This window comes from Loxodonta africana, chromosome 1 (assembly GCF_030014295.1).
Source record: "Loxodonta africana isolate mLoxAfr1 chromosome 1, mLoxAfr1.hap2, whole genome shotgun sequence".
NCBI lineage: Eukaryota > Metazoa > Chordata > Mammalia > Proboscidea > Elephantidae > Loxodonta > Loxodonta africana.
In genome coordinates this window covers 9,694,390-9,722,113 of record NC_087342.1, presented here as the reverse complement: position 1 = coordinate 9,722,113, position 27,724 = coordinate 9,694,390, and the positions used below count along the sequence as shown (strand labels likewise).

At 43.1% G+C, this 27,724-nt stretch overlaps 1 protein-coding gene across 1 annotated transcript in view; it reads right to left on the bottom strand.

Moving 5' to 3' along the window:
• The window catches only part of ARHGAP31 (Rho GTPase activating protein 31), a 146,154-nt gene that overhangs the window by 62,433 nt on the left and 55,997 nt on the right, over window positions 1-27,724 (bottom strand). Inside the window, exons 2-3 of the mRNA XM_003412981.4 lie at window positions 5,921-6,023; window positions 3,072-3,216 (exon numbers count right to left, since the gene is read on the bottom strand). Coding sequence (XP_003413029.2) covers window positions 3,072-3,216; window positions 5,921-6,023 — 248 coding nt within the window. The remainder of the gene's footprint in view (window positions 1-3,071; window positions 3,217-5,920; window positions 6,024-27,724) is intronic.

The window sequence follows — 27,724 nt, the reverse complement described above, 5'->3', positions numbered from 1 at the left end:
CACAACAAAAACACTATGCATAGAATAAAAGACTAAAGAAAATGCTAACTGTAGTTGTCTTTGCTCTTTAAGGGGAGAGACAAAATGTCTCTTTCCAAATTGTCTTTTATGAATACTTTTAAAAGGAAAAAATATTCATGTATGGGGTTGGTGGAAACCCTGGTGGCGTAGTGGTTAAGTGCTACGGCTGCTAACCAAAAGGTCGGCAGTTCGAATCCGCCAGGCACTCCTTGGAAACTCTATGGGGGAGTTCTACTCTGTCCTATAGGGTCGCTATGAGTCAGAATCGACTCGACAGCACTGGGTTTGGTTTTTTTTTTTTTTGGTTATGGGGATGGTGATTATAATCTGGCAGACCAACATAAGGCCCACAGTCCTTCCTCATGGTTCCTGGCAAAGACTCATCTGTGGTTTCATGGCCAGGGCTGCCATTATTTATGACTTAGCCATTCAGACTAGAGGCTCCTTCACCTTCGGCCTCAGATCTCAAGGGAAGGGGTCCGTTCACCACCAACAGCTTCACATAGCTGCTTTATGTTGGCTGCCCTTGTGGTCAACATTTACACCAATGTTTATGTCTACATTTTTTGTGTGCTTTGGCCTAATTATTTTTTTCTCATTAAAATTTAGTGTATTTTTTTAGAGAGTGGAGAGAAGGAGTGTGATGTTTCATCAGGGGGAAAGAACTAGGAGTATATAGCAAGGTGCATATAAATTTTTGTATGAGGGACTGACTTGATTTGTAAACTTTCACTTAAAGCACAATAAAAATTGAAGAAAAAAAAAAGCTTGCAAGTGGCCATCCAGGGTACATCTATAGGTCCCATCACATTCGGAGCAAGGGAGAATGAAGAACACCAAAGACACAAGGAAAATATTAGTCCAAAGGACTAACAGACCACATGAACCACAGCCTTCACCAGCCTAAGCCCAGGAGAACTACATGGCACCCAGCTAGCACCACTGACCTCTCTGACAAGGAACACACTAGAGGGTCCCAGACAGAACGGGAGAAAAATGTAGAACAAAATTCAAATTCAAAAAAGAAGATCAGGCTTATTGGTCTGACAGAGACTAGAGTAACCCCCAAGACTATGGCCCCCAGATACCCCGTTAACTCAGAACTGGAGCCACTCCCGAAGTCCACCTTTCAGCCAAAGGTTAGACAGTAACATACGTGAGGAATGTGCTTCTTAGCTCAAGTACAGGAGACCAAATGGGCAACTCCTGCCCAAAAGTAAAGGCAAGAAGGGGCAGGAATGCTGGACGAAGGTGATCCAGGGAACTCAGGGTAGAAAGGGGGAGAGTGCTGACACATTGCAGGGATTGCAATCAATGTCACAAAACAATTTGTGTATAAGTTTTTGAATGAGAAACTAGTATGTGCTGTGAACTTTCTCCTAAAACACAATAAAATTTTAAAAATTAAAAAAAAAAATTGTTTCTCAGACCTCTTTCTCTCTAGTGTTACCAAGATTCTTTGAAACAGTATCTGATTTCAGAACTAAGGCTTAACCATGTCTTCTTCAGGAGACTTAAAATAACTCATGTATTCTTCTAATTTAGCATTTCATTCCACCAGGTACCCACCTCAATTTTCCTGACCCATCGTATTTCTGATTCAATACAAGGCAAACTTTCTGAAATTCAGCTGTTGATTTAATTGCATAGAGGCTATGTGATTGAATAAAAAAAAAATAACTATCGAAAAAATTAATGTATTTTTAGCGGAGAAAACTTCAAAAATTAAAGTATAAGGAAGCAGGAAAAAAAACTCTATAATCCCATCACTGCAGTTCATGACTATTAAAAATGACTATTAGTCTTTTGAAATCCTTCTTTTTCATCCTTTTTAAATATACAATTGTGATCTGTTTTTTCCTAATTATCATTATTAGTGTTTCCCTGTTTAATTGAAAACTCTGAAATATATTTTTAATAGCCCAAGTCTAATTTTTTTTTAAAGTAGTGTTCATTTATTTCTGTATCATTTCAAATTGAAGAACCCTTTATATGCTCAAAATAAGCTAATTACAGGAGTCATGGGGAAGACTCCCTCTCATGGTTAGAGTCTCAGTCTGGCCCTCGCCGATAATTACAACCCCTCTGTAATTCAATTTTGAACATCCCCCTCTGACCACCTCACTTCAACACAAGATGGATCTTACTGGGATGAATAATCTGTTATGTACTTTTTCACTGTTACCCATCTGCCTTATGCCTTCATTGCCTTTCTTATCCAGGCTAATTCTGTGGTCAGTTATTATACTCACTGTTGCATACACTCTCGTCTCCCTCATCCCTCTTGGTTAAGCCCACTTCTCTGCCCACTTGGTACCTCCACCCATGCAGCTAAATGTTTAAACTCTATTTTTAATGCCATCCCTACAGCACCCTTTTAATTACTTAAAAGAATACTCTTAAAGGAATGCTATTCTCCTTTCTACGAGTGCTGTTTAGGTGGGTGTTCTGCTCTTGCCCATCCATCCTCCCCACCAACCCAACCCACCCACTTACCTCACCAGCCAAACTCACTGGCCTGTGCTATACTTCCTTGTGGCCACTTTTCTTTTCTCTCCCCAGTTTTCTGACCTCTCTCTTGACTTTTGCGTATTTCCTCTCCCTTCTCTCCCCACGCACCTCTTTTCCCAACCCCCAAAAGAAATCCAGACAGAGCAGCCAGATAAAAATGAACTAGCTGTGGGCAGGGCATCTCGAGTCTCAGATTCCTGTTCTGCCTTTGCTGTGTGACTTTGGGCCAGTCACTTCACTTCTCTGGCTCCTCCTTTCCTTTCTATACAATGAGGCACCTTTGGTCAAATAAACACAGAGATACTTTAATCCAGCTCCTAAAAGAAACACACGTGATTCTGAAAATTCAAGAAAGAAAAAAATTTGGTAAGCAATCCCACTACCTGACTTTCCTCACCATGTCACCCGACTCCCATCACTGTGCTAAGATAACATCAGCTCTCTGGTGAGTATGATTATTTGTTATTTGAGTGCTGAAACTCTCCTTGGCCCGTCCACATGTCCCACCCGGTAACCATAATGGAAATCCAAACACTCACCGTGAACTTCTCATAGAGCTCATAAGTCAGGAGGGGGTTGGGAAGCTCCCTAAAGTAGAGCTTGCAGAGTGAGCCCACACAGTGGATGTCCTGGAGGTACACTTCCCTTGTCAGATCTGGACATTGATCTGAGCCAAACTCCTGCCTGAAACAACACAGACAAAGACATAACAATCCCAGGGAACATGCGTTCCACGTCTGCAGCTGTGTGTCTGCTTAGGAGTAAAAAGACCCTAAACAGCTCATCTGACTATTTTTGACCTTGATTCAAAATGACCTTCTACTTCAGGCCCAAGGAAACTATGAAAAGACATCTACTTCAGGTCTGGACCTTTCCCGAAAATGCTACAGTGACTGGAAAGACAGAATGCTCATTTACAAATGAATTTCCCATGGCTTTAATTCTCAGTTATGAACGGTGGGGAAATATGAGAACCATTTGCCAAACAAAACTATTGAGATTTCAGTTTTCCCAAAATATTGCTCTAACTGAACTTCCCTTTCTTAGACAAGAGATCAAGACCAGGGTAGGTCAGGCTGTTGTCATTCATTCCCATATATTCATGTTTTATGTGGAGACTCAAACCCACAGTTTGAGAACTTTAATCAGATATTTTTTTGATGTTGAATGGAAGCCTAGACGTAGGCTGCCCAATAGTCATGCCCACAGGATAGATAAGCTTACAGATCTCTTCCTAAAGGATCTATAGTGGGGTATCTGGGAACATCATCGGATTCCAGGCCTGGTGTGACCTACCTAACTAGAAAACATTTCCTCACAAGGTTACATGAATACACAGCCTCAGATAATGCAGTTAAACACACTGTTTAGTCAATTTCAATTTATGGCGACTTCATGCGCGCAAAGTAGAACTGTGCTCCATAGGGTTTTCAGTGGCAGCTTTTTCAAAATTAGCTCGACAGGCCTTTCTTCTGAGGTGCCTCTGGGTGAAATCAAACCTGCGACCTTTCAGTTAGCAGGCCAGCACGTTAACTGTTTGCACCACCCAGGGACTCCAATATAAGTTAAAAATCTGTTTAAGAAAAGACATATTTGAGTTTAATGTAGAAGAGAAGTTAGACTTCTAAAGAGTATTCACTTGGTCAGCCAAGTCGTAATAACGTCAGTGGGACCCTCAGAGGCAGCATTTTCAAGAGTCCGCTGCCCATCCTCCTGTTGTCTATTTCTGCCCCTTTAATAAAGGAGGCCTGGTGGTGCAGTGGGTTAAGTGCTCAGCTGGTAACCAAGAGGTCAGCGGTTCGAACCCACCAGCCACTCCTCGGGAGGAAGATGTGGCAGTCTGCTTCCATAAAGATAAACAGCCTTGGAAGCCCTATGTGGAAGTTCTACTCTGTGCTATAGGGTCACTATGTGTCGGAATCCGCTCAACTGCAACAGGTTTGGTTTTTTTTTTTTTTAAATAAAGGTTAGGGAAATCCCTGATGTTGTCAGAACCTGAAAAAAACTGAGTGGGGCTTAAAAAGAGAACCATGCAATTCATAGGCATGTGTTTTTTTGTTTGTTTTTAAAGAGGTCAGAACAAGAAAATTGAGCGCTTATTCATTTCATTAGACAAGATTTGCCCTTGTCAAAGCTCAGATTAGTCCTTAAATAAAAAGGAATTAGCCATCACCCAAGTGGCTGCCCATGATACCAACTACTGTGTCATATATTTTAGAACTAAGAGTAAATCACTAAAAAGTATCTGCTGTTGAAACTCTAAAAAGTCACATTAGTAAATTAGTGGAAATTACTTAAACACATAGATTCATTAAAGTCTATGGCAGCAAGAAATCAATTTCTTTTTTTTTTTTTTCCTCTAAACAACCACCACTTCTCTAGTACTGAAAAGGATGTTTTATTCCTATGGTATAATTTATTTACAATTAAGGTATTAGGGGGAGGGGCAGAAAGCCAAATAGGAGGAAGACAAAAACAGAATTACCTGCACTGTCTATTAAACTCTACTTACTAACCTTGTAACAAGAATATTTTTATTGTTTTAAAAGTCCACATTTATAATGAAAGAAATAAGTAAATAAAAGTAGGGCTTACTAAAATATGTTCTTTTCAGTGTTAAAGGATATTATAATATTCAAAATACATAAACTTATTGTTTTTGTCAGAGAAAGCATACAGATGCATACACATATATACACACTATGTATATATATTTATATGTAAATATAAACACACACAACGGCAGTGGGTTTTTTTTGGTTATACACACACACAAATATCTGTGGTGTTTTCATGGTTATTGCCCTCTGAATTCAATGTAATACAAATTTCTTCCAAATGTTTAGGATAAATTCATAGAACTGAAAATAGTTCATCTATGAATAATTTTTAAAATACCAGCTACAATTAGGGAAATGTATCATCATGTGGACTTCTGATGTCTCAACCAGATGGAACATCAATTGTTAAGTCTGTGCCAACTAAAAAACCCATATAGATGTCCCAGTTCTGAACACTATGTAACGGGAACCTAATCTAACTGAGCTTTGGGTAGGCAGGCGAATGATCAATAAATCGCATTTTCCTAACTTGTAATTTAAATCACTTGAGTTAGATCAAATTCACCTAGGAAGGATAAATCTGGTGCAGGACAAGGAAACAGATTAAAAGCCCTCAGGAACTTTTGTTGGAAAGAATGTCATCAGACTGTAAAACTTCCTGATTAGATTAAGAACAGTCAGGCATCTGAAAAAATTAATTTCTGATTTTCTACTCTGCCACCCTTCCCTCAGTTCCCTCAGGTTTTTCATACTCCCAACACCTAAGGACAGAGGAATGGGCTAAAGGATCATGACTGAATTCTTTCAGGGCTATCCTTTCAGCTTACCTTAGCCGCTGTATGTTTGAGGTGACTCCCGAAAGCCGATAGATTCCATCCACAATGCCGTGAGTCTCTATAAATTCCGCACAACTCTTCAATACGTATGGAACTACATAAAGGAAAAGAAGAAAACAGTGAAATATTAGATGTAAGCCTGACCTGTAAAGATACACTTTTATAAAAATCCAGGTAACTTCGAAGTGGACTAAGTATGGAGAACACAAGAGTTACAAATGGAAACAATTACTTGTAAAGGGTAGGCAATGCTCCTTTTGTATTTGACAAAATCACAGAGACTTACTAAAGTTTAAAAAACTCATGTTTTTTAAGAGTTTGATGGTTTTTTTTTTTTTTAAGAATCTGAAAAACATTCAGAAACTTAGAATTTGAAATCATCGGTGACTTTGGAAATTCCACAACTCAGTTTCCTCATCTCACTGATTTAACGTGCTCTCCCAACTACAGCAGCATCATCAGAGAGCTTGTTGGAAATGCAGATTCTCAGGCCCTACTCCAGACCTACTGAATCAGAGGCTCTGGGGATGGGGCCCTGCAATCTGTGTTTAAACAAGCCTTCCAGGTGACTCTGATGCATGTTCAAGTATTGGAAAACCACTGCCCTACTGGATACATAAAGAAACCAGGGCTTCAAACCAGTTCATTGGGGTCCAACCCCCTGCTGAGAATTTGCCTTTCTAACAAGTTCTCTGCAGAGAATTTGCATTTTCACCCCAGCTATACTGAATCAAAATCTACATTTTAACAAGATCCCCCGGTGATTCTTACATATAACTTCCTGGGAACTTGTTAGAAATGCAAATTCTCAGCAGGGCTGGGAACTGGAATGAACCAGTCCGAAGTCCTGGAAGAAACTGAGGAATAGGTAAATTTACTTAACTCCCTCAAGGTTACCTGCTGCTTCTGAACAATAATTCATACGTGGGGAAACACTTATGATACAGTTAGGTAAAAGAAAAACAAGACACAAAATTGAAAATACATTATGATTTTAACTATGTAAAAAAAAGTTTTTTGCAGAGGAAAAGACTAGAAGAAAATTTGCCACAATATTGAAGATGATTGCCTCTGGCTGATGGGGAGAAGGGGACAATGGATACATTTTGTTTTGCTGCTTTGTATTTTTCTGTATGTTATAAAATTTCCACGCTTAACATGTATTTTTTTATGATTTAAAAATTACATCTATACCTGTATCAAATGACAAAAAGTAAAAAAAAAAAAAAAAGGAAAGAAAAGAAGATAATGAGAAAAAGGTTTTTGTTTTTGTTTTTTTTTTTTTGATAAGTGAAAAATTAGAATGAAAACCCAAGTGGCCTGGCCTGAAATCTACTTCTCTTCCCACACAGTGGCCAGGGACTGTTCTTTGACGAAGAGATCTCAATATTTGTGTCCATAAAGGGGCAGACTACTACCCGAAAAGAGAAAAACTTATCCCCTGCCAAATGGGTTAAGCCAGCCATTGATTTACTTGACCACATAAAAGGGACACGCATGGCCCCTTGAACTCCTGCCTCTCCAGAAGGTCAGTGCCTGGGGGTGGAAGAGCCTGGCTGCACTGTTCTCTCCTCAGGACTAAACCTGAGCGAGCTGCTCAGCCAGCTTGGTGATTAAGAATGTCAGCCATCGGCCCTCTGGATGGCACGGAGAGAGCGGTAAGTAGTGACTTCGGCCCCTGGGCAGATCTAACTGAGGTCCTCCTTGTGAGAGGGCTATGAGTGGTTTGGTATGGAACTACCCAAGCCTCAAGCGATGAAGTGTTTAGCAGCTCCTCAGAGCACAGCGGTGGTGTGGGACCTCTATACACGAACCGCTTGGGTTAGCACTGTGCTCATTCCCAAAAAGCACACCCAACCCTTTAAAGCCTTAAATTAGATTAATGTCAATCCGGTAATGTTTACTGCACATGATCACACCTACACACAATTACAAGCTGGAATGGACCTTTATATAGGTAGACAACAGGTGTTCAGACTCAACATGCTACCTGAATTTTGTATTACTAAATACTATACTTCTAAACACTCCTCCTCAGCCCCCTTTAACGACTAACTGTAACTTTAGGTGCTGAATAAAGTTCGTCATAGTTGAAGTATTTCACCCATCTCTCAAAGGCTATGTGCCCTGAGAACCATTCTCCTCCAGGAAGGACATCCATGTTTTACTCCTGTTCTCCATGACTGGAACTGGGGAGAATCTTGCCAGTTACCCCAAGTAGGTAAAGGGCAGGGAGCGGACTTGGGACTTGGGAATGTTGAAGCCAGAGACCAAGGGGTGGAACCACTTCCTATGAGTGAATACTGCGTGGGCACCAGGCGTGGTTGAGGAGGGGAGCTGTGCGAGTGGGCAGGGTTCCAGAGCCTCTGCCTGGCTTCGACCAGAAGAGTTATGCTTTGATCTGTCTTCTAAAGTAGGGTTCTTGGTAAAATTTTGTCTCCTGCCCCCACTCCTCAAAAAACAAAACACAAAGAGTTTCCGTGCTTAAAAAAATAGTTTTGAAAGAAATCACTGTTGTGTACGATAAGGGTGGTCAACTCTCACCACCGTACTAAGCTGTTGTCCTGTAACCTGCCACATGTGGTCTACAGATGAGCGCTCAGGTTTGGACGCCAAAGTACCTTTGTGACTTTGGGCAAAATACGTAATGATGTTCTTTTCTCAGTTTCCACATCTGCAAAATGAGGATAATAGTGATATTTATCTCCTAGCTAGTACTGAGATAATTAATCCATGAAACATGAAGCATAGACCCTGGCATATAATAAGCATTCCACAATGACAGCTATTATTTCTATTTATAGCTATCCATGATGTAAATTTATAATTTGGTTAGTTGTAGTCTTGGTGAAATGAAGCTTGCTCCCTCCCATCCAATGGAAGCTTAAGGTAGAGTTGACTAACCTCATACCAGTTGGAACTCATCTCTCTATTGCTTGGGAGGTCTTTCTGTTTTCTTTGATTAAATGTTACTATTTGAGAGTAATTTTTTTTCTGTGAGGTCTCTTTTCTGTGCATCTAAGTGTATCTTTTGTGCCAGAAAGGCAGTAGGATCCAACAGTATACGGATAGTGAGTTAGCAGTTGAGGGGCTGCGCTTGGCCCTTGGGGTGGGTATACTGTACTATGAGTTGGCATTGGCTCGTGTGGACTTAAGAGTTCTGAGCATTCACAAGGAGGACTAAAAACTAAAAGCTCTGACTTGAAGGATCTCTAGAAAGAACACTCCACTGAGGGGCAGGAGAGGGTCTCCAACCTGTCCCAGCCTGCTCTCAGACAAGGACTTCCTGGTGCTATAGCTCTCAGCTGTATGAAGCACCTCAGGCTCTATTAGTTTTAAGGGTGGGGAAAACACATTCCCGGATGGAGCCTCTGCCATGAGTTGACTCTGGCTTTGGTACAGAGGCCCGAGAACCTCTTGTCCACGGCTCTGTTTAAACAGGAGGCAACGTTAAAACAACCCACAGGAAAGGGCCATGGCCCCATCCCTGAGGAGTGCTCACTTTCCTAGATTTCCATCTTGGGCTAGTTTGAAAGGTATGGGAATTCTCTATCCTTCTCAGTAAGCGGGAAAGGTTTCACTTAATCTCTGTGTAATGGGGTCTCTAGTCACTAGAGCAGCGGGTTTCAGGCTGCAGCCCCCCGTCCAGGACCAGCAGCAGCAGCGCACGCTCCCAGTGAGTCTGACGCACCCTGAAGCTGCAGGACCACCAGTCTAGACCACCACAACTTCCCACACTTTAACGAACATGCGAATCTCCCGGGGATCTGGTTCCCATGTGGACCCCATCCAGTCTGGGGTGGGGGTGTCAAATATTTTCATTTCTAGCAAATTCCCAGCTGATGCTGACACCACCGGTCTGCAGCCACACTTTGATTAGCAAGGGTCTAAAGACAGTACTGGAGAGTTAGAGCTGCAGTGGCCACTAAGTGTTTACTCTCACAGTCTCAGAACTCTTCAGACTACTGTCCCTGGGGTCCAGCCAGATTGGGGACACCCTAGAATTCTGGACAGGGTAGAAGCTTGACACAAAATAGCTGAGTAGTTGTAGCTGAAAAGAAAGCTTCCATTGTCCATTTAGATATGGGATGGGGAGATGCTGGAGGTTGGAGTCACAGAACTAGTTCTGTGGGATTCATCCTGGGCCCAAGGAACTCTGTCTCCTGTACCGGAGGTGCACACAGTTGCTGATTAAGATAGAAGGTTATTTGAACTGTATCACTGATGTTCTCCAGTTCCCCCCACCCCCACACACACGCCTTTTTTTAATTTTTTTGGCCTTGTTTTGTTTTTCCTGGATCAGTAATCTTACCCACTAAATTTTAATCCGGGCACATAATATACCTTGAGATGGTTTCTGATTGAAAAAGAAAAATTTGCCTTTGACTTATGCTTTAGAGTTTGCAAAACATTTTTAAAATTCCTTGCCTCATTTGATCCAACCTGGTACAACTAAAAGACATTTTACGCTTATGAAAAGTTTAGGGCACTTCCTTCCTTAAGTCCAAACCTCTTCAAAGGTTTAGTGCAGAAAAGGCCTGCAGCCACAATTATCAGAGATCCCCGTTTCCCGTATTAATAAGTCAATATGCTGCCTCAGTTCCCTATGTGATGGGGACCTGATCAGATCTGGAGACAGAGACAAGCACACTTTTACTTGGTCAGTTATGTGGCAACGGGGGTCACATTTTTTCACAGTGCAAAAGTGCATTTGTGCTTTGGGGAAATATGGCATCCCCCCTTTCCCATTCTTGAGTTTGTTAAGGTCTTGCATTGATCAGATTCATCCTTTCTCCACGTCCTTCATTCCTGGCCGTCAAAGTGGTAGAGCCGTACAATGCAATACTCAGGGGTGGAGTAACCAGTAAGCAAGGTACGTGTGGGCTTACAGTAAGCAAGGTGAAAGTGTGCACTACAGATTAGTAAATAAGTATAAGTAAACTTGCACGTACCTTGCTTATTGGGTAATCTACCCCTGGGAATACTCAGCAATAAAAAGGGATGAACTATTGATAAACTACATGAGTGACTCTCAAAGGCATTGTGTTGAATGATAGAAGCCAGACTATAAAAGAGTACTTATTGTATGATTTCATTTATGTAAAACTCTAGGAAATGCAAACTAATCTACAGTTAGAGAAAACAGGGAACAGGCAGAAGGCAGGGATTACAGAGGAGCTTGAGGAAACTCTTGGGCGTAATGAATATACCCCATCATCTCGCCTGAGGTAATGGAAAGGTGGGAAAGCCCCAGTGCAAGAAGAACTGATATTTGATGGCGGAGGATGAAGACTGAGGGAAGAAAACCCGTGAGAATCTGTCCTTGTGTACATGGGACAGAGAGAGAGAGGGTTTCAAGCAGCCCCCTTTTCAGCATTTTTCCACAGGCGCCGTAAAGATTTAAATTGTTGCTGCTGGGTGCCATCAAGTCAATTCCGACTCCTGGCAACTGCATGTGACAGGATAGAACTGCCCCGTAAGGTTTTCTAGGTGGTAATCTTGATGGGAGCTCATCTTTTCTCCCACAAAGCCACTGGTAGGTTTGAACCGCCAACGTTTTGGTTAGCAGCCAAGTGCTTAACCATTGTACCACCAGGGCTCCTCGGAGATTTAAATTACCTTTCCATTATTCTTTGCTGTCAGCACAGAATGTCCTAGGCATTCCCCCCTGCCAAGAGTCTAAGAGCTGTCACACTGATACCCCTTAACTTCTCTCTAAGCCTCTACTCTTGATTTCTGTCTCACCTTTTCCCTGTCCCGCTTTAACCTAGGTAGCACAAGCAGTTTGCAATCGGCTGCTAACCTAAACGTTGGAGGTTGGAACCTTCCGAGCGGCTCTGCTGAAGAAAGGCCTGGCAGACTGCTTCTGTCAAGATTGCAGCCAAGAAAATCCTATGGAGCAGTTCTACTCCGACACGTGGGGCTGCGGTGAGTCAGAATCAACTCCACGGCAAAGGGTCTGGTTTTTTTTCACTCAACTTCGTTCCTTCACGTGTTCCTCCCTAGCCTCTGTAGAAAAAAAAAGCAAATGGACTGCTTTCTAATTTTCTAAGAAAAATGTTTTTTAAATATATTGGGGCTTTGGCCTGTCCTTCTTGGGAAAAAGTCTTTGTTTTTTAAGCCATCATTGTTATTGAGATATAATTTAAAAAATTTAAATATCATAAAATTCACCCCTTTAAAGTGCTCAATTCAATGGTTTTTAGTATATTCACAGAGTTGTGAAACCACCACCATTATGTAATTCCAGAACATTCTCATCACCCCACAAAGAAACCCTTCACTGTTAGGAGTCAGTTTCTCATTCCTCCCTTCCCCCTCCTGTTGCTGTTAGGCGCTATCCAGTTGATTCCAACTTACAGCGCCCTCATGTGACAGAGTAGAACTGCCTTATAAAGGTTAACCCATTGCCATGAAGTTGATTCCGGCTCATAGCAACCCTATAGGTACACAAATACGTGAAAATCCCATAGGCTTATCCAGGCTGTAATCTTTATGGAAGGAGCCCTAGTGGCACAGTAGTTAAGCGCTCTGCTGCTAACCACAAGGTGGGTGGTTCCAACCCACCAGGGGCTCCTCGAGAGAAAGATGTGGCAATCGGCTTCCCTAAAGATTACAGCCTTGGAAGCCCTATGGGACCGTTCTACTCTGTCCTGCAGTGTTGCTATGAGGTGGCATCAACTTGATGGGAACAGGTTAAACTTTACGGGAGCAGATTGTCAAGTCTTTCTCCACAGAGCCGCTGGGATGGTTCAAATTGCCAATCTTTTGGTTAGCAGCCTAGCGCTTAACCATTGTGCCACCAGGGCTCCATTCCTTCCCCCTAGCCCTTGACAATCACTAATCTACTTTCTGTCTCTATGGATTTGCCTGTTCAGGACATTTCATATAAATGGAATCATACAATATGTGGCCTGTCGTGACTGGCTTATTTCACTTAGCATGTGAAAACTGGACAATGAATAAGGAAGACCGAAGAAGAATTGACGCCTTTGAAATTGTGGCGCTGGCGAAGAATATTGAATATACCATGGACTGCCAAAAGAAGGAACAAATCTGTCTTGGAAGAAGTGCAGCCAGAATGCTCCTTAGAGGCAAGGATGGCAAGACTGCATCTTACATACTTCGGACATGTTGTCAGGAGGGATCAGTCCCTGGGGAAGGACATCATGCTTGGCAGAGTACAGGGTCAGCAGAAAAGAGGAAGACCCTCAACGAGGTGGATTGACACAGTGGCTGCAACAATGGGCTCAAGCATAACAACAACTGTAAGGATGGCGCAGGACCGGGCAGTGTTTCATTCATTTGTGCATAGGGTTGCTATGAGTTGGAACCGACTCGATGGCACCTAACAACAACAACAACAACACAACAATGTTTTTAAGGCTCATCCATGTTGTAACATGAATTAGCACGTCATGCGTTTTTGTGGCTGAATAGTATTTCATTGTATGTATATACCACATTTGTTTATCCATTCATTGATAGACACTTGAGTTGTTGATACTTTCTGGCCTTTATGAATAATGTTGCTATAAACTTTCCTGTGAATATGATCTCAGTCTTCTTGGGTATATACACCCAGGAGTAGAATTGCTGAGTCGTATGGTGACTCTATGATTAATTTTTTGAGGGACTGTCAAACTGCTTTCCAAAACACCTGCACAATTTTACATTCCCATCAGCAAGGTATGAGGGTCCAACTTTCCTACATCTTTGTCAACACCTGTTGTTGTCTTTGTTTTTGATTATAGCCATCCTAGTTGGTGTGAAGTAGTATCTCATTGCGGTTTTGATTTTCATTTCCCTAAGGACTAATGGTATTGAGCATCTTTGCATGTGTTTAGAGGCCATTTGTATATCTTCTTTGGAGAAATGCCTATTCAAATCGTTTGCCCATTTTTTATGTTTTTTTTTTGTTGTTGTTGAGTTATGAGAGTTCTTTATATATTATGGATGCCATTATGGATATTAGAACCTTGTTAGATATATGATCTGTAAACATTTTCTTCCATGCTGTGAGTTGTCTTTTCACTTTCTTCATAGTGTCCATTAAAGCACAAAAGTTTTTACTTTTGAAGTCCAAGGGTTTATTTTTTTTCCTGAAGAGGTTTTTTTGTGTTACTTCTGATTTATATTGTCTACATTCTTTGATTCTTTGTTATTCACAAACATACGAAATGTTACTATGAGCAATGCAACTGTTTACTAAAATTTATAGATCAGATCATACAAATCTGAGTATCGTCCTTTGGGAAACTAGGCCATTATCTGGCTCAAAACATTTTTGGAATCACCTTTTTGGGAACTGCTTTCAGAGCCAGTTAGAAGACCTTCAAATTTACCTCCACAAAGAACTCAAGTATAACTTTCCTTCAGGAGGAAAAGAGTGAGGAACGGCTTCTGTCTCTTTTGGTTTGTTTTCAAAAGCACCACCTGGAGGGGCCAGTGAGGCACAACCATGAAAGGTAGGACCAAGGGGCAGCTGCACAGTGCTGCCCAAAGTTGACCCTGGGGCCAGCCCAGGCAGCCTTCATCTTGATTTACTTTTCTTACTCCTCACTGTTCAAAGGAGCCTTAAAGGCCCTTATCTCATTCTCCCTGAGAGCTCCTTTTAGGGGAGCCCAGTCACAGGGGATGATTTTGGGGAAACACAGGTCAACTTGTCTCTGTGCACATTACCAACAGGAAGAAAGATGATGTGAGCTTCCCGTCATATCGATCTGTGGTCCAGAAGCTGACCCAGTAATCATAGCCTTGTGCACCTTGGCTGAGGTCTGGCAAGAAATACAAGCTTCAAATTGTGTTTAGTTGAACAAGAAGAATCCTAGAGAAAAACTTTCCTTGGCTTCTCGGGGTAGCAAGCAGAAAGTAATAGTTGCTCCTTTTTTTTTCTTTTTGTCGTTCACGCAACTGTGATTTTTTTTTTTTAATTCTACCGTAGATGAAGGTTTACAGGACAAACTCGTTTCTCATTAAAGAGTTAGTACACATATTGTTTTATGACATTGGTTAACAACTCCACAACATGTCAGCACTCTCCCTTCTTGACCCTGGGTTCCATATTACCAGCCTTCTTGTCCCCTCCTGCCTTGTTTGTTTTATGGGCCTGTCTAATCTTTGGCTGAAGGGTAAACCTTGGGAGTGACTTCGTCACTGAGCTAAAAGGGTGTCCTGAGAACATACTCTCAGAATTTCTCCAGTCTCTGTCAGGCTAGTAATTCTGGTCTTTTTTGTGTGTGTGATTTAGAATTTTGTTCTATGTTTTTTTTCCAGCTTTGTCTGGAACCCTCTATTGTGATCCCTGTCAGAATAGTTGCTTCATTTTTAAGAAAATTAGTGGATAATATTTTTCTTTCTAAATTCCTTTTGAAAAAGTTGCAAAGCAATACATGTTGATTTTAAAAAAATGAAAAAGATATACAAATATAAACAGTAAAGAGTGACTGTCTCCTTTTCACATCACCCTTCCCAATATATCAAATGATAAAAAACGACACACGCTGAAATGTGAACAGTAGTTACCCCTAGGTGGTGAAAAACAAAACGATTTTTGCTTTTCTGAACTTTTAACGTTGCTTTTAGGCATTTCTCATGATGAGGATGTAGTAAAAGTGATTTTTTTTTACAGAAATAGGTTTTTTTTTTTAAATAAGTTTCATTAAAGAAGCCAGAGGGGTTCCTGTAATCAGTGAAGCAATTTCTAAATGTTTGTTGAAATCCTCTCCAAGGACCCTGTTGAAGCCCTTGTGCCTAACCTGCTGGCCCTCAGCTGCCAAGGACCAGCTCAGTTAGCTGCACGGCTGGGCCAAGGCTCTGGTGGCAGACTGTGCCCAGAGCCTGTTCCCTAAGACTCAGCACCCAGGGATGTACCTGCAGTCCCTTTCCCTCCTCACTTCAGGTCTCAGATGCCAGTCAAGTCAGCTCGTTCTTGAAGAAGTGTCCGGGTCCTCCTGTTGGTCCACAACAAAACTCTCATCTCAGGTGAGGCCCTTATGTCTCGAACCTCAGTGCATCCACTCATTCCCGAAGACCTCGATCCCTTCCTTCTACCAAAGCCGATGTACTAAGTGCCTGTCTAGCTCGAGGGACTAAAAGGTGAATGAGATCTTTGACCTTAAGGGGCTGAGAAGGGAACAGACAATTACAGTGCACCTACTATGTGCTGATCCCTGAGCTATACACTTTATATCCCTTATTTTACCCAACTTAATTCTTACAACCACTTTATGAGAGAGATATTTATCCTTATTTTATAAATGAAAAAACAAGCTTAGAAATACTAAGTAACCTGTCCAGTAGGAAAATATTTAACAAAATATGTTAAGAGCCCTAGAGAGTCACAAAAAACATGAAGGAAGTTATTTTAAGATTATATATGGTGAGGGAGAGTGCCGGGAAGGGCTTCTAGGGCTTGAACAAGAGCAGGAAATTGCATGCATTTATGAAGAGCCAGCTGTTCCCGAGGGAAAATATCAGGGAGTGGAGAGGCAGAACGCTCACCCTCAGGGGCTTACAGTGTAGTGAAATAAGTTGATAAAGAATGACAAATCGAGGCTTTGTAATGAGAACTCCGACGCTGATACACAGGGATGATCTGAGCGATATATGACATCATGCAATACAACATACAATACACGCTAGAGTGCATGGTTTTAAGAGCCTGGTATATCAGCACTCAGTAAATGCCACGTAAGGAGAGCTGGTGGTGCAACGGCTAAGCACTTGTCTGCCAATGGACAGGTTGGCTGTTCAAACCAACCGAGTGGCTTCACAGGACAAAGACCTAGAGATCTGGGTCCTAGAAAGGCTACAGCCTAGAAAACCCTGTGGGGCAGTGCTACTCTGTCACACGGGATCACTATGAGTCAAAATTGACTCCATGGGATCTAAGAACAACAAATGTCACCTACTTTCTGGTGGGTGGAAGCAGGGAATGGTAAAAACAAGGTGGGAAGGCAAGAAATAATGTGGTGAATTCCAGGAATGCTGTCTAGACCAGTCTGGTAAGAGAGAAGTTCAGGTAGATGAGGTGAGCTTTTTTGAAGGTCTAGGAGGATTGCAGCAGTCAAGAAATCAAACAATGTATTGCATCCGGCGAATCTGCTGCAGAAGACCTCTTTAAAGTGTTAAAAAGCAAAGCAAAGACGTCATCTTGAGGACTAAGGTGCGCCTGACCCAAGCCATGGTATTTTCAATTGCCTCATGCGTGAGAAAGCTGGACAATGAATAAAGAAGACCAGAGGAGAATTGACGCCTTTAAATTACGGTGTTGGTGAAGAATGTTGAATATACCACGGACTGCCAGAAGAAGGAACAAATCTGTCTTGGAAGAAATACGGCCAGAGTGCTCCTTGGAAGAGAGGATGGCAAGACTTCATCTCTCGTACTTTGGACATATTATCAGGAGGGACCAGTCTCCCAAGAAGGGCATCATGCTTGGTAAAGTAGAGGGTCAGCGAAAAAGAGCAAGACCCTCAATGAGATGAATTGACCCAGTGGCTGCCAGGGTGGGCACGGCCATGGTTGTGAGGATGCCACAGGACAGGACAGCGTTTCATTCTGTTGTATATAGGGTCGCTGTGAGTTGGAACCGACTGGAAGGCCCTAACGACAACAATCTCCACAGACAGATAAATCTTTTTAATCGTAAAGCTCGCTTACCCCAAAACATCCAATGGCTCCCCACTGCCTATAGAACAATGTCCAATCTAGGCAGCTCTGGGACTAGATCTTTAGCTGTCTCTTCAGGGCCATCCCCAGAGCTCTTCCCTTCAAGAAAACAGGTCTTTGAGAAGGGGAAGAGGGGTGGTAATCTGGAGAAAAAGACTGGCCACAAACATAACATTTCAAAAAGAAAAAATCAGGTGTCTCTTCAGGGTCCTATTATGATTCGTCCAGTAGGAGAGGAGAGGGGAGATGAGAAGGCTCACTTTTTTCTACCTGTTGCCTGAAGTTTTTTTAAGAAAGGAAAGCGACTTTCATGACTCAGAGATAAAAGGCTGGTTGAGAATGATGAAAGGGTCTCTTCCCATCATCAGACATGAATGAGCAAGTGGAAACAGCCTCGGAGGGACTTTCACTCTGTGTGTGTGTGTGTGTGTGTGTGTGTTGTGGGGGAGGATGGTTGTGGCAGTGAGGAGGGGCCAGGCTGAATAGAGAAAAAGCGTGGGTGTGATGAGGCCAGGCTCAGAGAAAACAAACCTCCAAGAAGTCCTCCTGTGGCCCCGATTACCTTGTACACAGAACACAGAGGCTGGGTACAGAAAAATTCTTGTTCCATTGCAAAAAATGGAGGCTGCTCTGTTTTGCATAGTTTATAACGACTTTTGGGGCTCCTCCTTCTTACCGTCCAGCTTTCTGTAGAGAAGCTTTCCTCTCAGGGGATTTGTAGGGCAGACGTCATACCACTGCGCTGCTTGTGGATGGCAGACGGAGCTATCGGGCACCACCGCCCCCTCCCCGCCCCTTCCCTGCCAGGCCCAACTTGTGTGAGCGTCAGTTTCCTTTTCATTGTCAACAAATCATTTAAGTCCTCAATTTAACTGTATAAAGAGCACGGTCAGCTTCAAGTACCTGACCAAGATTGTCATTTTTTTTTTTTTTTCTTGAACGAGAGGCCTGTAATGGATTTAATTATGGCTCCCCCACCCCAATATGTGTTGGAATCCTAACCCCTGTGGATGTAATCCTGTTTGGAAATAAGATTTTATTTGTTACGTGAATTAGATCATAGCCAAGTAGGGTGGGTTCTAAATCTAATTACTTCTGCAGCACAAAAAAAACAGATTAGACACAGAGACACACACATGGGGGTGGAGGAGGAGAACGGGGTGGGACAGATGCCACGTGAGGACTGTCTACAAGCCAAGGAACCAAGGAACAGTGGGACTACCCACAATGAAGGAATCTACACAATCGAAATCCTGATCGGACTTTCAGCCTCCAGAAGTGTGAGAAAAAAAATTTCTCTTCTTTAAATACCCACTTGTGGTATTTCTGTGACAGCCACACTAGGAAACTAAGGCAAGATCCCACTTTTTCTTGCCACCTGCTCCTTGGGAAGCCACTCAGGAGGAGGCTCTAAAGTGGGAATCGAGGAAGAGGCCTGCTTCTGCCTCCAGAGAGAGCTGCACCAGGAGGAGACACTTGAACTGAGCAAGTTTATGAGAAACCTGGAAAATAAACCTACTTCTAGAAATTTCCATGCTTCACTAACACCAATTATCTTAAGAATGAGGACAATGTAAATTTTTTCTCCTCTGAGTCTATCCAGGTCACCTATTTTTTTGCATGCCTAGGGGGTGGCCATGGGAATGGAAGGAGCTAATATTAACCAAACGCTACGTGCTGGGCCCCGAGTCCTGTGTTTGACAATTGTTATTTCATTTAATCGTTGTATCTCTGAGGTAGGCATCACTATTCCCAATTTATAGATGGAAAACTAAGATTTGGTATGGTTAGGCAACTTGTCCAAGACCAAACAGCTGGTGGCAGAGCTCGGGTGCAATTTCAATCTATATGACTCCAAAGCCTATGCACTTTCTGGTATATGTCATAAGCATAACCTCCAAACTAGGGAAACTGAGGCACAGGCCAGCAAGTAGCAGAAAGCAAAGGTGATTTTATGTCTAAAAGAAGCTTGAGAAACAGTTTTAATTTCCCTGGAATCCAGATTTCTTGAGTCCACGGAGTTGGCGTGACCCACCCAGGCCATTGCCATGAGGTGATCTCTTGAACCTTGAGCGTTGAACAGACTGGTCACCTAAAAGGCACCTTTAAGTCAAACAATAGTCTTACTAATTAGTAATGACAGTCTGCCTTGGGCACTGTGCTGTTTTGAGGAATTCAGTCAGATTGGGAAACAAACTCCAGCGTCGGACTGGAAGCTGTGTTTTAGGGTAAATTGTTCAAAACACTGTCGTAGCCCCGTTTCCATGGAAATGTAGATAAGATGGGGTGTAAGAAGTTTTGGAAGTTCTTTTGACTTTAGAACATTTTTGTCACTCAATTCGAAACGTTCAAGAGCCCTGGTGCCATAGTGGTTAAGCACTTGGCTGCTAACACAAAGATCGGAGGTTTGAACCCACCAGCCGCTCTGCAGGAGAAAGATGTGGCAGTCTGCTTCCCTGAAGATTTCTAGCCTTGGAAACCCTATGGGGCAGCTCCACTCTGTCCTATAGGGTCTCTATGTGTTGGAACTGACTCGATGGCAACGGGTAGTCAAAATGTCACCCTGATTTGCAAATCGTATATTAAATAATCTTCAATCAAGTTCTATTGTTGGTTTAATACGATTTTTGTTTTAACAAGATTGATGAGGTAGAATGACTTAGACGATGAATTAAGAAACGTGAGTTCTAGGAAAGATCAGATAGAAACCTTAGGGGGCAATGAGTTTATGTTAATGGGCGAGGATCAACTCAGAAAAAGAGGTTGAGAATGGCTGCACAACTCCAAGAATGTAATCTATGTCACTGAACTGTACATATAGAAACTGTTGAATTGGCGAGTGTTTTGCTGTATATATTCCCAATGACAACAACAAAAAAATAAATTATACAAAAAAAAACTTGAGTTCTAGCTCTGACCTTCAAGTACTAGACTTTAGACCCCCGGGGGGAATAACTGTTTTCCTCTTTGAGTCCCCCCAGGTAGCTTACAGACCCTAGGTACTAGGTACATTCAGTTAAAGCAACAGGAACCAGCCGTGTGTCCTCAAGACAGTCACCCCCAGCCTCGGACTCTCATCTATGCTAGGACTATGGTTAATGTCCTACTAGGTCTAACACCCCATAATATGTCATCTTCCTGGATGAAGCTTGGGAGGAGAACACAGGCTAGAAATCCAGGTAGACGTGACTTCTGCCTGCAAATGTTCAGGTCTTCATTCCTACCAGCTCTGGTTTGCATCTAGGTCTTCTAGGCCTAAGGTTATGTTTGCTTTTCAGTTGTGTTGTTTCTCCTTTATGTTGCTAATGACTCCCCAACTCACTCCCACCCATACGAATGGAAATTTATGTTAAATAAAATATAGACTTAACTCTCAGAAGGTTTATCCATATCTCCTTTAGTATGGCTGGACTCCCATTAACCCCAACACTACTTTTATTTTTCTGGAGGCTGGAGTCCTCCAGGGACTTAGCTTTAAACGGCACTGAGTTCATCTGAAGGTCCTCTCCTCCCCAAGGTCACCATGTCCTAAGAGTGAGAAGTACTTTCTCTGGTTTATTGTACCCTCTGGTTTCCTGGGCGACACAGCTTCCTAATGGTTTCCAGACCTGGGGCACCGTGGGTTCTTCTCGTTCCTGTGTTTTTCTAAAATCAATTTTGTTGATGAGCTATGGGGCACATTTAGAAAAACAACTTCATCCTTGGCAGGCTATATCTATGTGAAGAACAGCCAGGTAGTGCTTATCAGCTCCTCACTGCTCCCCCACCCCCCAGCATCCTTTCATTTCCTGCCCAATATTCCTGAGCCACAGGCTGCCATTGTTTCCAGAAACGCTTTGCTTGGAAGCCTGGGTACCTCGGCCTCTCAGCACTTCCTGTTGTTACAAGGCCTCTCTTTCCTGCTGAAAACAAGGCCACTTTCCTGCAGTCTGTAACCCTTTTCTGGCAATTCATTTCTTCCATGAGCTTGTTCAGTGTTTGCAAATACTGGGCGCTCATGATATTTCTTTTATGTAACTTTTTTCTTATTATACAAGTTCTAGAAGCCCTTGGTGGAAAAATTAGAAAATGTAGGCTAGTAAAAGAAAAATCACCTAATCTCGCTCCTCTCTGTTAGCCCTGAGCCCTCTTTGGTGTTTATGTTTTCAGACTACACATCTGTAGACACAAAATTTATCATGAGGCCCAAGGCTTGAAGATATGTCCTTCCTCGACAGCTGAAATGGAGGCGGGGAGGTCTGTCCACGACCCAGCCTCCTGGTGCTTCTCACACATTGGTTTGCAAAAGGGTGTCCCAGGACCTGAAGAACAGTGCAGACTCCAGGAGATTTCCCTGGAGATTCTTAGGAGGACACTTGGAGAATCTTTGAGAGATGTTCTTTACAAAGTTTGTTAAAAGAATTTTGGAGAAACTTAGGGAACAATGAACAGGAAGGAGGCGTGAAAGTGGGAGAGAGAGCGGTGACCTTGCTGGAACTTTTAGAACTGGGAGTCTCCTCAATCTATCTCTCTGCTGGCTGTCAGAACCACAGATATGACCGTATCCTTACCCGGTGAAGACCAAGGCCCCATTGCAGGGCGCCCTGAGCTCTTTGTGATCCCTTCCCCAACACCCCTCTTTCTAGTCACATCAAACTCCCCGTGGTTCCTTAAAGACCACCCCTCATGCCTTTGCATTCTCCTTCCTCCACTGAGATGATCCCCAGGAGAGGCCCAAGTGTCCTTCAGAGCCTAGCTGCGAGAGGTCAGCTGCAGGGTCTCTCCTGTAACCTCAAACAGAATAAACAAGAAACGTGCCATGAAGCTCTACTGCACTGTCTAGATCTCAGGCCACTACAGGTTGGAAATTCAAACCCAGGCAGTGGCACCACAGAAGGCCTGGTGATCTGCTTCTGTAAAGTTTACAGCTGGAAAAACCCTGTGGAGCGGCTCTACTCTAACACATGGGGTCGCCATGAGGCAGAATCGACTAGATGGCCACAGGTTTGGTTTTTACTTTACGGTTTACTTTACGGTGCAAATCAAGATGTTCTAATTGCTATGAGTTTCTGTTTTGCAGCTCCACGAACACATCTCCTCACACTTTCTCTTTGTATCTCTGACACATGCCAACAAAAAGATTCGCTTCTGCAGAGAGACTACCCCTTTACCTTTGCAGGTAATGTTTTAAAGGCAGAAAACAATCAGTGTTTTGATGACATTCACGCTTGTTATCCTGAAACTTTACAGCTCAAAGAATACTTAGCGTTCTCTGAAATGTCTCCTGTAAAGAACCGTCATTCATTTGGAGGCCAGATACCGCAATTACTCAAACCTGCTCACTTCTCTCTTCACTCATAATCGTTGCACCCCTGCCCTCAGCACCGTATTTAGAAATAATTTAGAGGTATTAAAGACTTAAATCTCAGTGATGAAGACGGCACAAAGAATTACTGCCAAATTTCAGGGCGCTTCCTTACAGGAAGAGGTAGTCCTAAATAGGATAAAAAGGACTCAGACAGCTAGCAAAGAAAATGCTAATTTACCATTCAGACACCCTTACTTTCAAGGTAAGAGGAGCTAGATGTCAGTCACATACTTTCAGCTTTTCATTCCTAACTTTTTCTCTCCTCATCTTTTCCTTAACAGCTTTAGAGTTGGAAACTTTGGTTGTCTGCGTTAGAAAATGTCAGCCATAGGAGGCAATCCAAAGGTAGCTCTGGATGGGCAGCTTTTAAAAAAGGCAGGCTCGGGTTCTGGGCCCCTTTCTTGGGGACACAGAAGGAGTCAGGAGCGTTCAGGATGCCTGAGGCACTCTAGGCCCCAGAGAGAGCAAAATGTCCTGGAAGAGGCTCGGTATGGAAAATCAATCTCTGCTCACGCTTGCACACAAGGGGACCACGGAAAGGCTTCCAGGAACGGAATGAAGGCAAGAAATCCATGTTTTAAACCATCTGTCAGGATCAATTAGAGTGAAGAGCAGCTAGAGGTAGAGAGATTTTCTGAGAAATAATCCAGGCATCAGATAACTGGTCTACAGGTCACTTCCTCTGGGGAGCCTTCCCTGGTCCCCAAGAAGTGGATCCAACATGTAGGACGTACTTGTTAGTTTTATACGCCGTTGTTAGCTGCTGCCAAGTCCACCCCCAACTCAGGACGACCACGTGTACAATGGAACGAAACGCTGCCCAGTTCCACACCATCCCCGTGTAGGTCAGGCCCTTGTGACGCATAGGGTTTTTATGGACTGATTTTTGGAAGTAGATCGCCAGGCCCTTCTTCCTAGTCTGTCTTAGTCTGAAAGCTCCACTGAAACCTGTTTAGCATCATAGCAACACTTATACCTCCAGTGACAAATGGGTGGTGGCTGTGTGTGAGGTACATCGGCCTCGAATCGAACCCTACAAAGTGCATCTTTGTCTCCAGTGCTTTTCCCCTCTCTTTTTAAATCCATATTTGTTTTCTTTCCTGGCCACCCCTGCCCTCCCACCTCCAAGCATCTACTGGAAGCTCTCTTCCTGCTCTCTCTTGGTCAACCAGAATCCTGGAATTTTGGAAGGTCAGAGTTGGAAGGCAGGTTAAGATCATCCTGTCGAACCTGTCTGATTCAGTGCCAGGAAATTGAGGCCCCAGGAAATTTAGGGACCTATCCAAGGTCACCCAGCTCGATAGTGGCAAAGCCCTAGGGGACAGACGTAATTCAAAAAGGAATAAGATTTTCTCCTTTCCAATACTCAGGACTAGGGTTTAAGTAACTGGTAGGCCTCTCCCTGACCCAGACCAACTAACACTTTGGTGTCGGAAGTAATTTAGGGCATTCAAACTTAGGGTTGCTGTGAGTCAGAATCCACTGTACGGCAACTGGTTTTTTGTTTTTGGAAGTTTAGGCACACCCTTAGCAGTCAAATCAAATTAATTATCTTTATTGGATTCCCACGTGTAAAACACTGTGCCAGGCCTCTGGGATTCAAAACAGTATACTTATAAGACACTGCCCATGACCTCAGCTTAGGGTCTAGTTAGTTCAGTTACATGCAGTTAAACTGTTGGTAAAACAAAAATATCAGAAAGAGCCCTTTCTTACCGATTCTACAGCTGTCAGGCAGGAGTCAATTGGGTTTAATGATATCTTTCTGGAGAGAAAGAAAAGGGAGTGAGCTGCCAGAGGCTGCCTCTTCCCTTCTACAAATTTGCTCTCTCTTGTTAAAAAGCGAGTAACTGATCCTCAGCAAAGAGGAGGGGCTTGTTTATTGTTTTAAAGACCTGGTAATTCCCGCTTAAAGAGGGTGTAGGCTTGGACCAGGCTTGACCTCACTGAAGATAAATGGTAGTAATAGGCTTTGAGGACACCTTAGGAGTGGCTGAGGGCATGGCCCTAGGGAAAGAGGCAAGGTAGGAACACAGAAAACAGGTCTGAGCTGGCAGAGAGGTGGGAGGGGGCTTCCCTAGGGGACCAGCTCCACGTGGAAGACCGAACAGCTCTAGAGACCCAGGACTCCGCTGAAGGGAGTTGGGCTGTCGATCTGTCAGGGCCCAGAACAGGAGACGATTCTCAGTCTGGTGGTCTGAGGGGCTGGAGAGGGCAGGCGGCGGGTGCTGGAGTGTCCGTGTAAAGCAGACACTCTTGTGACAGGGCCCCTTGTGACTGAATGTGGAGTGTGGAACCTCCTTGTTTATGGCCCAGCATTTTAGTTTGGAATCACTTGCTTAGCTCATTTAGTGGCCCTCTCTCACTTACCATGCCTCAAGCATCCAGGAAGAGGGAAAAGCAAGGAGAGAAAGGGGTCCCTGCCAGGGTCCTCTCCGTCATTCAGGCTGTGCTCACATCCCACCCTCTCTATAAAGGCTTCTCAGATTCATTTGTTCATCAAATATAGGCCCCATGAGTTGGAACTGACTGGATGGCGATGGGTTTGCTTTGGTTTTATATATACCAGGTGAAGGTCCCCGGGTGGCACAAACAGTTGGTGCTCATATACTAACCTAAAGGTTGGTGGTTCAGACCCACCCAGCGGCGCCTTGGGAGAAAGGCCTGGCGATCTGCTTCTGCAAAGATTGCAGCCAAGAAAACCCTATGGAGCAGCTCTATTCTGTAACACATGGGGTTACCATGAGTTGGAATCAACTTCAAGGCAATGGGTTTATTTTTTGTTTGTTTTATATGCCAGGTACTGGGTGCTAGGTGCCAAGGACACAGTGAAAAGCAAAACAAAGGCCCCATTTCAGGGATTTTACCATCCACTGGGAGGGCATTAATCTAAATGAACGCCCTCCTTCCTCTGGTGGGGTGAGTTCTGGAGCCATCTACCTGCGTTCAAATCCTCCCACTGCCACTTGTTACCACTTTTTTTAAAAAAAATTTTATTGTGCTTTAAAAAAAAAAAAAAATTTTTTTTTTTTTTTTAGGTTAAAGTTTACAGCTCAAGTTAACTTCTCGTTCAAAAATGTATACACATATTGTTTGTGACACTGGTTGCAATCCCCACAACGTGACGGCACGCTCCCCCTTTCTACTCCTGGTTCCCTGTGTCCATTCATCCAGTTCCTGCCCCTTCTTGCCTTCTCATCTTGCTTTTGGGCAAGAGTAGCCCATGAAGACCGGTATATTTGATTGAACTATGAAGCACATTCCTCACATGAGTTATTTTCGTTTTAGAGCCTGTCTAATCTTTGGCTGAAAGGCGAGCTACAGGAGTGGTTTCAGCTGACTTTCCACCACTTCTGACCTGGGCATGTCTCTTGTAAGTAGAACGCCATAATCCTGGTGCGTCGGGCAGTTCCGGTTTTCGCCTGTTGCTCTGTGTAATTATGGATGGTGTTCCCTTTTACTTGAAAGCTCTGCCCAACTTAGGCAAAAAATTATACAGTTACCTTACTTAAAGGTTCAGTTTCCTTATTTGTAAAATGGAGTTAAAAATAAAACCTACCTCACAGGGTAGTTGTGAGATTTAACTAAGATAATCCGTGGAGTGCTTGGAACGGTGTCTTGACAAGCTCCTAATAACTATTAACAACTGCCATTGTCATTTTTATTATGATTATTGGACTTTGGCCCTCTATTAGCATGTACCACTATCGGTATGGTATATGTCTGTTACTTTACCAAAGGGCTAGGCGTCCTGGTGGCACCTTGGCTAAAGTGCTTGGCTGCTAACTAAAAGTTTGCTGGTTGGAATCCACCAGCTGGTCCATGGGAGAAAGATGTGGCAGTCTGCCTCCATAAAGATTTACAGCCTTGGAAACCCTCTGAGGCAGTTCTACTCTGTCCTATAGGGTGGAAGGCAGTGTTTTGTTTTTTTTTTTTGAACCAAAAGGGCAGGCAGGTCCTCATGTCAGGGACTTTTTACTATTCCTAGCACCCGGAAAACATACCCTGCACACTGTAGATCTGACTCAGCGTCTACTCAAAGGAATTGGGCTTTTAACCTTTACGTATGTAAAAAAAAAAAAAAAAAAAATTTTTTTTTTTTTTTATGTATACATGCGGAATAACAGATTGGTTTACTGTCTACAGGAACTGCTTCCCGTCTTGTCTCAGACAGAAGCACAAGAAAATGGAAGATGTTTTAACTGCCTTTCTGGGTAGGGTTGCCAGATAAAATATCAGACACCAATTAGACATGAATTTCAGATAAACAACAAATAATTTTTTGCATAAGTCCCCAATATTGCTGTGACAACAAAACACGATTTTTTGTTTATCTGAAATTCAAATTCACCTGGATGTTCTGTATTTTTATTTTCTAAATCTGGCAACCTTATTTCTGAGTCCTTCTACTCTTTGTGGCCCTCTTACCCCCAGCAGGATCCCTGGGTGGCACAAACAGTTAAGTGCTTGACTACTGGCTAAGTGCTTGACTAATAGCCAAAAGGTTGGTGGTTCAGATCTACACAGAGATGCCTCAGAAGACAGGCCTCGTGATCTACTAATAAAAGGTCACAGCCTTGAAAACCCTATAAAGCAGTTCTACTCTGCACACATGGGGTGACCATGAGTCAGAATCAGTAACGACTTACCCCCTGCAATGTTTCCTCTAAGCCTCATACAAAGCCACAACGGCAAATTTTCCTTGACTCCTATTTGCCCTATGGGACCAACCCTGGGCCTATCCATGGAATACACCCTATGAGTTAGCACAAGGA